The 10807-nt window shown below is 46.2% G+C and overlaps 1 protein-coding gene across 1 annotated transcript; it reads left to right on the top strand.

Annotated features, from left to right (window-relative positions):
• The first annotated feature begins 6009 nt into the window (after positions 1–6009).
• Positions 6010–10297, top strand: LOC309809928 (histone lysine demethylase PHF8-like). The gene has a single exon (XM_082631510.1). It carries the CDS (start codon positions 6137–6139, stop codon positions 9182–9184), a length of 3048 nt encoding a protein of 1015 aa, XP_082487636.1. The 5' UTR covers positions 6010–6136; the 3' UTR covers positions 9185–10297.
• The last annotated feature ends 510 nt before the right edge of the window (positions 10298–10807 follow it).

The raw sequence follows: 10807 nt of genomic DNA, 5'->3' as shown, positions 1-10807 counted from the left end.
TCACTAAGATTTAATCAATGACTTTGCGGATGTCGCACATTTGTTGGAGTCTAGATATTTTCTTGCATGATTATTAATTCAAAGCCATGTGTAAAATGGGTGCCCCAAGATGTGTGTTAGGTATGAAACTTCATCAAAATATGGGATCCCAAGATAGGATGGATATACATATACATACATACAAACATAGATATGTGTATATATATTTGAATATGTAATATGCTCTTCTAAATCTATGCCTATAAAAATTATGTATACATTTAAATTCCCCTAGGATATCACCCTCAGATATGTCAGAAGCATGGGGCCTGTTAAAAGAAATGTACTCTGCTTCAGGACCTGCTGGTCATGACAGGAGGGGTGGTCACCTCAATTTCTGAAGGTTTTTAAGGAAGGGGTGAGGGGAGGGTTAAAAAGAAGCCTGATTGCAGAGTGGCCGAATGGTGAAGCAGTGTGTGCTCTCCACATATTTTAGTAGGTTTCAGTAGCTTCAGATATGTGTGACTAAGGACACTTGAATTTGGTCGATACAAGCGAATTTTATAAGCATAAGGGGCTGCAGTTTTGTTCTAATGAGTACTGATGCAATCTCAAAGCTTGCATGGATTGAAGATCGTAAAAAGTTAGAAGTCATTTGTGCTTTAAAGCAATGTTTTTTCCCCTCAGTCTCTATTATAATACATGATTTTATTTCCTTCATTTCACTTTTGCTCTTTTAAATTATCTTTATTGATTTGTTTACTTAAATATTGTTACTCTTTTCCAGTAGAATATAAGTTCTAAAGAGCAAAGACTTAGCTTATTATGTTCATTGATGTATATCCCCCATGCCTATAACAGTAAATGTCACAGTTGTGTGTGTGTGTGTGTGTGTGTGTGTGTGTGTGTGTGTATAATATAGAACAAATGAATTGCTTTGGTTTGGGCATCTGTGTCAGTACATTTCAATGTCTTGTTCTTTGCCTGTCTTCATCAGCTGTGTTCCTTATTATTTGGGGATTCATCGCGATTTAAATCATATCTTGATAATCTCTCATTTGACTCAGTAGAGGACATGCTTTGAAATACCGAGTATTGGGTCATTTCAAAAACCTCCTCTCTGCTCAGGAAGATGCAGTGGATGGAGCCTCATATCTCACTGTCCTGACCTCACTCCAGAGAAGGAGCACAGGGATGAGACTGGTGATAAAAGAGAATAGTGACTGTTGTCATCCTTAGAGGGACTGGATTTCAGGGTAGGGTGTGGTATGCTTGTGATTTCCTTCCTTGTTTTATTAGTACTGATTAAATGACTAGGTGGTTCAATAGAAGACATCCTAAATAACCAAAAACTTCTACTATTTTTGGTGAGTGAATTTTTGCGTCATTTGTTTTCTCTACAGAATGAAAACATGAGCTTAAGGTCTTTTCTAAAATAACATCCATAGATGACATGGACTTATAATTTTTTTTTTACTTGAAATTTAAGTAAACAGAAAGGGATTACGTGTAATCCTTTTTTCTTTTTTTTGCGGTACGCGGGCCTCTCACTGCTGTGGCCTCTCCCGTTGAGGAGCACAGGCTCAGGACGCGCAGGCTCAGCAGCCATGGCTCACGGGCCCAGCAGCTCCGCGGCATGTGGGATCTTCTCGGACCGGAGCAGGAACCCGTGTCCCCTGCATCGGCAGGTGGACTCTCAACCACTGCGCCACCAGGGAAGCCCAATCCTTTGTTCTTGATATAATCTATCAGTCCGTTGGCTTTTTGTATGCAAGTATGTATTTATTTATTCACCTACTTATTTATTTAAAACCCTATAAAAATATCTATGAATCTACTACACAGTGTGATAATTAGAGCATTCACAGTATTTAACATTACCTGGGAAACTTTTCCATCTTATCCATTGGACTCTTCATTCTTCCCTTCTAATGTAATTACTACCTTGACTCTTATAATAATCATTTAATTGTCATTTGAAAACATACCTAGTTTTATATTTTTACATATTTCTAATACACGTGTTGTTTGGTTTTAGTTATTTTAACTTTATAAAAAGGGTATTGAAATTTTATGTATAATCTTAGGAGACTAATTTTTTCTTCTCAATATTATATTTATAACACCATACATGGTGTTCCAACTAGCTGTACTTCATTTTAACTCCTGCGATAGCCAATTGGGTGAAAATACTACAGCTTATTTATTTATTTATTTCCTACTTTTTTGGCATTTGAATAATTTCTGGGGATTTTCCATACGAATGGTATCTCTGTAAACATTCTTATATATATATTTATTAGTGGACAAGTGAAAGAATTTCTCTGGTGTTTATACTGAGGGGTGTAATTGCTTACTCCTGGGGTATATCAATGTTTAAGTCCTTTCTACAGTGATTGTACCACTTTTAATTCTTAATTTCAATAATTTTCTAAACTCCAGGATTTCAAGACATTTATTCAATTAATAGATTATTACCACAAATCATAGAATAATAAATTGGTAAAGCAGAAAAGAATTTTGAGATTATCCATTTGGACCCATTTAATTTGCAGAGAACATTGATATGTAGGAGAGTTGAAATTATTTGCTCAAAGTTCTAGAAAGAAGGGGCTTTCAGATCTATCACCAAGTAGATTATGCAGCCATCATTGTATCCTTTTTTTTTTTAACATCTTTATTAGAGTATAATTGCTTTACAATGGTGTATCAGTTTCTGCTTTATAACAAAGTGAACCAGTTATACATATACATATGTTCCCATATCTCTTCCCTCTTGCGTCTCCCTCCTTCCCAGCCTCCACATCCCACCCCTCTAGGTGGTCACAAAGCACCGAGCTGATCTCCCTGTGCTATGCGGTTGCTTCCCACTAGCTATCTATTTCACGTTTGGTAGTGCATCATTGTATTCTTACCAGCATTTTCTGTTTCTCAAGTGTGCAATGTTTGGTGAATAATATGAAAACTTCTGTTTTTAAGGTAAAGAAGTTAAGATCTAAGAAAATAAAGATAAACAGCAGTGGAGTTATGCCAATTTAGCATTAAAGTTGAATTTATACAATGCACAGTTTTCCATCAGGTCACATTGCCTTATGGGATTGACTTTGGTGATTGCTTGCCCAATAGCCATTCCCAACTCCCTGGACAAAGTACTTTACTGTCTTACTCTGGAGCTCTTTCCCTCAGACTTACTTGTATCTATAAATGACCATGTAACATCTTTGTAGTCCACGAATTAAGACTTAGTCCACTGATGAAGGTCATAGAAATGCTTTTACTTTCTTGATTAAAAAATAACAGATGTGTGAGGACTTCCCTGGTGGCACAGTGGTTAAGAATCCGCCTGCAAATGCAGGGGACACTGGTTCGAGCCCTGGCCTGGGAAGGTCCCACATGCTGTGGAATAGATAAGCCCGTGTGTGACAACTTCTGAACCTGTGCTCTAGAGCCTGTGAACCACAACTACTGAGCCTGCGTGCCACAGCTACTGAAGCCTGCATGCCTAGAGCCTGTGCTCCACAACAAGAAAAGCCACCGCAATGAGAAGCCTGTGCACCGCCATGAAGAGTCGTGCCCGCTCGCTGCAACTAGAGAAAGCCCGCGTGCAGCAACAAAGACCCAACACAGGCTAAATAAATAAATGAATAAACACACACATAAATTAATTAATAGAAAAATATAACAGATGTGGCTGGGCTGAAACAACCCTTTCACCTACTTCCTGCCTTGAATGTAGATGTGATGTTTGGAGCTGCGGCAACTAACCTGAGAGTCTAAAAAAGGTTAAGGGAATCATAGTAACATGGGCCTGATATCCTTGGGCCACTGAACTAACATCAGCAGCCACATGTTTCCAGGTTTCTTATTAGGTAAGAAAAATAAACCCCTTTTCATTTAAGCTAATATATATATATATATATATATATATAAATATGTATATATCTGTATATATTTGTATGTACATATATATGTATATATATGTATATACATATATACTTAGGCTTTCTTTTACTGGTAGCTTAATGAATTCCTTGTTAATACACCATGTTACAAAAAATGATCTCAAACTAGATTTCGAATGTTTCCCTTTTTCCAACGACTGAACATGAAAATCCTCTCACTGGATGAGCAATGTTTTTTCCCTCAGGGGAAATGATTTTATACTTTTATGCTTAACTTCTACTTTTAGATTATAGTCTTTTCATCAAAAAACCCATTTCAGAGGATGTGTCCATAATCACATCAAAGCAATATTTCCATTCAGCAAAAGCATGATTTAAAAAAACAAGGTGGGGCACCAAATAAAGAAAAAAAAAAGAAAACTCTAAATTGGCTGACGGACATTTTGATTTCTTTTTCCAGACATGAAAAAGAAATTTCATCAGTGCAAAGTTGACTGATGACACTCACTACGCCAGCCTCGGGTTCAAAATGAGACTATTCTCATAAATAAATTCAAGCAATATTAATTAAGAAGTTATATGTGTGTTGGGCTCTAAAGCTGAGAGTAGTCAGACATGATTCCCTGTCTGAAAGAGCTTGCTGCTGGTTAGGGTAGGAGGGGGATGGGGAGGAGAGACAGATAAGCATACATAACAAATAGAATATAGTAAGCATGTAATGGAAGTATGCACAAAATTGTTTAGGAATCTAGAGCAGAGTAGACTAACTCCCCTAGACACACACAAGTCAAGGAAAAGTTTCTCATCCCAGGAGCCCTTCTCATACTGTAAGATGTTTTATGCCTTCAACATATAGGTCTATGTCCTTATTTGTCCTTTCACAGATGTTTTCTTCTTGGCAGAAGTCCTTAAGTGTCAGTGGACCTCTGGCTTTCTGAGCTGTAAATCCCTCTGCTCCACCTATTATGTTGAAGTAGAGATTATATGTTGTTTTTTGATATATGTTGTTTTTTTCCATCATAACTGAAGCCTTAGGGAAAAGAACTTCCTATTGCTAAAAGTTTAGATCTTGTCATTGTTGCCGTGGTATGTAAAACAAATAGAAAACAAATCACTTGTAGTCTCCTTTGGAAATGAGTAGCCCAAAAGATGGGACAATTCTGAAAAGCCAATACTTACAGTAGTCACTCTTAAAGTGCTGGGGTTATTGCAAAGACATACACTCGTCTCTTGACAAAGCCACAGGAATCCCTATGGGCTTTGCAACCTACTGGAAAGAATGGGCAAAAGATGAATGTATCTTGAGAAGTACCCTAGAAAGGAACCACCACTAAACGTGTTATCATACCCATAGTATTTTCACTTGTATAAGTAGGAAAACTATGAATGAACCATTCTTGTATTCCCGAGTAGCTTTCCTTTTCTGCACATTTTAGAATCAATGTCCAATATCATCTGACTACTTACTTCAACTTGTCCTTATGAATTTGATGACACTTAAAGACTGACTAATCCATTTATCCCAATGGGCATTCCAGGCAATTGTCCTTGTTTATTGCCATCTTCAAATGATGGAAAAGCATTAAAAAAAATGAGAGAGATTGACTACTCTGAATTGCCCATCACCGCCACCGGGCTTCTCCCGGCGATTTTTCGGGCTGTTTTTTTCTCCAACCGGGCCGCCGGTTCATCTCCTTCCTCGTTGGTTTGCTCGCGGCGATCTCCTGCCGGCCCAGCGACGCCGCCGCTTGCCTGTTCGTCAGGCGGCCGCCGGCCTAGGCCCGAGCCGCGGGCTCCAGTAGGCCCTGACGGCCGGGCCCGGGGCAGAGCTGTGGAGAAAGCTGCCCTGAAGCACCGCTGGGCGGCCAGGGCCGCGCGACCCAGCGGGTGGCTCGAGAACAAGGCGAGAAAGGTTCGCCGCGTTGCCATGACGATCTCAGAATTCGGTGCGCGTCGCCGAACCTTCGCTGAGCGAGGCGCTGAGCAGCTCCGGAGCGAGCCTGGCCGCCGGGCGCTTTGGTGGGACTGAGCTCCGCGGGCGTGAGGAATCCCTGCGGCTTTGCGGATGAGGAGGTCCCTGTAGGGTTCCGGACCGAGTACGTTCTTGTCAGGTTTGGGGCGTGAGGAGGTTCCTGTCAGTTTGAGAGGCGTGAAGAGATTCTCCCTTCGTGCAGAGAGAGTGCGTGCTGCCGCCTCCCGCTCCCTTTGACGCTGAGAACCGGGCCCACCGCAGGACGCTCCAAGGCCAGGCGAAGATGGCCTCGGGACCGGTGTATTGCCTCTGTCGGCTTCCTTACGATGTCACCCGCTTCATGATCCAGTGTGACATGTGCCAGGACTGGTTTCATGGCAGTTGTGTTGGTGTTGAAGAGGAGAAGGCTGATGACATTGACCTCTACCACTGCCCCAATTGTGAGGTCTTACATGGGCCCTCCATCATGAAAAAACGCTGTGTATCTTCAAAAGGCCATGATACACACAAGGGGAAGCCAGTGAAGACGGGAAGCCCTACGTTCATTCGAGAGCTTCGGAGTAGGACCTTTGACAGCTCAGATGAAGTGATTCTGAAGCCCACTGGAAGTCAGCTGAGCGTGGAATTCCTGGAAGAGAATAGCTTCAGTGTGCCCATCCTGGTCTTGAAGAAGGATGGGTTGGGGATGACGCTGCCCTCACCATCATTCACTGTGAGGGATGTGGAACACTATGTTGGTTCTGACAAAGAGATTGATGTGATTGATGTGACCCGCCAGGCCGACTGCAAGATGAAGCTTGGTGATTTTGTGAAGTATTATTATAGCGGGAAGAGGGAGAAAGTCCTCAATGCCATTAGTTTGGAATTCTCTGATACCAGGCTTTCTAACCTTGTGGAGACACCCAAGATTGTTCGGAAGCTCTCATGGGTGGAGAACTTGTGGCCAGAGGAGTGTATCTTTGAGAGGCCCAATGTGCAGAAGTACTGCCTCATGAGCGTGCGGGATAGCTATACCGACTTTCACATTGACTTTGGTGGCAGCTCGGTCTGGTACCATGTGCTCAAGGGTGAGAAGATCTTCTACCTGATCCGCCCAACAAATGCCAACCTGACTCTCTTTGAGTGCTGGAGCAGCTCCTCTAACCAGAATGAGATGTTCTTTGGGGACCAGGTGGACAAGTGCTACAAGTGTTCTGTGAAGCAAGGACAGACACTTTTCATGCCTGCAGGATGGATCCATGCTGTGCTGACCCCCGTGGACTGCCTTGTCTTTGGAGGGAACTTCTTACACAGCCTTAACATTGAAATGCAGCTCAAAGTCTATGAGATTGAGAAGCGGTTGAGCACAGAAGACCTCTTCAGGTTCCCCAACTTTGAGACCATCTGTTGGTATGTGGGAAAGCATATCCTGGACGTCTTTCGAGGTTTGCGAGAAAACAGGAGACACCCTGCCTCCTACCTGGTCCATGGTGGTAAAGCCCTGAACTTGGCCTTTAGAGCCTGGACAAGGAAAGAAGCTCTGCCAGACCACGAGGATGAGATCCCGGAGACAGTGAGGACCGTACAGCTCATTAAAGATCTGGCTAGGGAGATTCGCCTGGTGGAAGATATCTTCCGACAGAACGTTGGGAAGACAAGCAATATCTTTGGGCTGCAGAGGATCTTCCCAGCCGGCTCCATTCCCTTAACCAGGCCAGCCCATTCCACTTCAGTATCCATGTCCAGGCTGTCACTGCCCTCCAAAAGTGGTTCAAAGAAGAAAGGCCTGAAGCCCAAGGAATTCTTCAAGAAGGCAGAGCGAAAGGGCAAGGAGAGCTCAGCCTTGGGGCCTGCTGGCCAATTGAGCTATAATCTCATGGACACATACAGTCATCAGGCACTGAAGACAGGCTGTTCCCAGAAAGCAAAGTTCAACATCACTGGCACCTGCTTGAATGACTCAGATGATGACTCGCCAGACTTGGCCCTGTTGACGTCTAATGGCAGTGCCAAGAGAGTAAAGAGCTTATCCAAGTCTCGGCGAGCCAAGATCGCAAAGAAGGTAGACAAGGCTAGGCTGGTGGCAGAACAGGTGATGGAGGATGAATTTGACTTGGATTCAGATGATGAACTGCAGATCGATGAGAGACTGGGAAAGGAGAAGGCGACTCTGATAATAAGACCAAAATTTCCCCGAAAGTTGCCCCGTGCGAAGCCTTGCTCTGACCCCAACCGAGTTCGTGAACCAGGAGAAGTTGAGTTTGACATTGAGGAGGACTATACAGCAGATGAGGACATGGTAGAAGGGGTCGAAGGCAAGCTTGGAAATGGGAGTGGAGCTGGTGGAACTCTTGATCTGCTCAAGGCCAGCAGGCAGGTGGGGGGACCTGACTATGCTGCCCTCACCGAGGCCCCTGCCTCTCCCAGCACTCAGGAGGCCATCCAGGGCATGCTGTACATGGCCAACCCGCAGTCCTCATCATCCTCGCCAGCTACCTCCAGCCTGCAGGCCTGGTGGACCGGGGGGCAGGACCGAAGCAGTGGGAGTTCCAGCAGTGGGCTGGGCACAGCGTCTAGCAGTCCTGCTTCCCAGCACATCCCAGGGAAGTGGCCCATCAAGCGGCCATCATACTGGAGAACCGAGAGCGAGGAGGAGGAGGAGAACGCCAGTCTCGATGAACAGGACAGCTTGGGAGCATGCTTCAAGGATGCAGAGTATATTTACCCTTCTCTGGAGTCTGACGATGATGACCCTGCTTTGAAATCTCGACCCAAGGAAAAGAAGAATTCAGATGATGCTCCATGGAGTCCTAAAGCCCGTGTGACCCCAACTCTACCGAAGCAGGACTGTCCTGTGCGTGAGGGGACCCGGGTAGCTTCCATTGAGACAGGCTTGGCTGCAGCAGCTGCAAAGTTGGCGCCGCAGGAGCTACAGAAGGCCCCAAAGAAGAAATATATCAAGAAGAAGCCTTTGTTGAAGGAGGTAGAACAGCCTCGCCCTCAAGAGCCTAATCTCAGCGTGGCAGTACCAGCCCCAACTCTGGCCACTACACCCCAACTTCTCACCTCCTCCTCGCCCCTGCCTCCCCCTGAGCCTAAACAAGAGGCCCTCTCAGGAAGTCTTGCTGACCATGAGTGTACTGCTCGTCCCAATGCCTTTGGCATGGCCCAGGCAAACCGCAGCACCACACCCATGGCCCCTGGTGTCTTCTTGACCCAGCGGCGCCCTTCAGTTGGCTCCCAGAGCAACCAAGCAGGACCAGGAAAGCGTCCCAAAAAGGGCCTGGCTACAGCAAAGCAGAGACTCGGCCGTATCCTGAAAATCTACAGAAATGGCAAAGTGCTTCTGTGATCCCCTTTGTGTCCTGCCCCTCACCCCTTCACCCCCATTGCCTTCTCCGTTGTCAATTCTCAGGGCACTCCTGGATCCTACCTGCCCCGGACAAGGTGCTGAGGCGCATTGTCCTGCTTTCTTGGAACTGACCAAAGGCATGGACTCTCCCACGGGCCCCTTCACCTACTCCCTCAACTCCCTTCCCTGCTTCCACTGGAGCATCCTGCCCTCCTTTTCCATATCTCTGAGTAGCCAGTAAATGGGAGAGGTTTCCAGCTGACTAGAGCCCTCTTTTCTGCTGCCCCAATCCATTTCCCTTTCACCAGCTTTGTCTGCCCTTTACTGTCATCCCCACTTAAAGCTGGAAAGCAGGATGAGGAGAGGCATGAGGAGAGCCTGGGCCCCTCGGTATTTCCCTGGTCATGAAGTGGGAGGCCCAGTGCTCAACACTTTCTGCGGCTCCAGCCCTGTCTCCAGAAGCCTGCCCACCTCTGCCCATTCTCCTGCCTCCTCTTAGCCCAATGGATGTGTCCCACTCAAGCCTTGTTCCTGGCAGAAGCCTCTGGCCTCTGCCGCCTCTTGCCAAATGCTTCATGGAAATAAGGAGGAGGGCCCAGAGTCTTCGTACTGCCCCACCGTGGGCCATTTCCAGAGTGGCCTAGAAAGGCCATGGGCTGACTTCATTCATCCTTGGGAAGAAGAGAGATTCCTGTCACTTCTCAAGGTGGGGAGAGGACCAACACCCAAGACTTTGACTGAGACTTTGTAGCCCATTGGAGGAAAGAACTTTTGGGTGGCCACAGATGAAGCCACCTCTGCCAGGGTGAGCTCCAGGGATTTGCCTAGAGTTTGAGGTGCTACAGAACATTATCCACATAGCTTTGGCTGGGCTCCAGGAGGCAAAGACCATCTCCCAAACGCCTTGAAAGCATCTGCCACTGAAGCAGATAGCCCTTGCTCTACGGCCTGATCCCTTCACCCGTACCACAGAGCACAGCCTGGACCTTCTGGAGAGGATGTGGCAGGACAGCTCACCCCAGGTTCTCCATCAGGAGCCTCCCTGCTTCTCTCCCCACCTTGAGGTCTTGGTCTGAAGAAGACTTCAGAACTCACATCTTCACTCCTGGACCTTTACACTCCCAGATGTCAGGTGGACGCTCAAGCAGAGTGCTGATGTGGGGGGAGCCCGAGCCTAGGAGCGGAGATGCCCACCTGTAAAGGAGCAGATCATCTGAACCTCCCACCCCCTCTTCCCTTTGTGAGTGTTTCTGTTGTCCAGACAGTGCCCACCCCCTCCCTCCCCCTCCCCCAGCTCCCTCCACCTCCACCTGTCTTGCCTCCCTGGTGACCTGGACTGGATGGAGAACGTCTCCCTCTCTCCATCTCGGCACTGCCCAAGTGGAGGGCTTCATTGTCTTCTACCCCCCACTTTAACTTCACCTCAGTTTTCCCAGTGCTTCTGGGGAACTTAACAGCTACCGTGCAGGCCACAGGGAATATGTGAGGCTTCCCTGGTCGTCTTCGTGTCTCCAGTTTGTCTTTCTTTTCTCCACAGCCCGACATTTACTCTCCTTCCTTGGAATCAGGGGTCCCTTAGCCCCATATCCTTTTCCTATCTTGGGGGCCCCAGGGGCCGAGCAG

This window comes from Mesoplodon mirus (genome assembly GCF_964341445.2).
Source record: "Mesoplodon mirus genome assembly, chromosome: 8".
Taxonomy (NCBI): domain Eukaryota; kingdom Metazoa; phylum Chordata; class Mammalia; order Artiodactyla; family Ziphiidae; genus Mesoplodon; species Mesoplodon mirus.
Note: the sequence above shows the minus strand (reverse complement) of the source record. Positions and strands in the feature narration are given on the sequence as shown.

Excerpts from the sequence above, each read along its gene's own strand:
- LOC309809928 (XM_082631510.1), top strand. The coding sequence starts at position 6,137 with ATGGCCTCGGGACCGGTGTATTGCCTCTGTCGGCTTCCTTACGATGTC.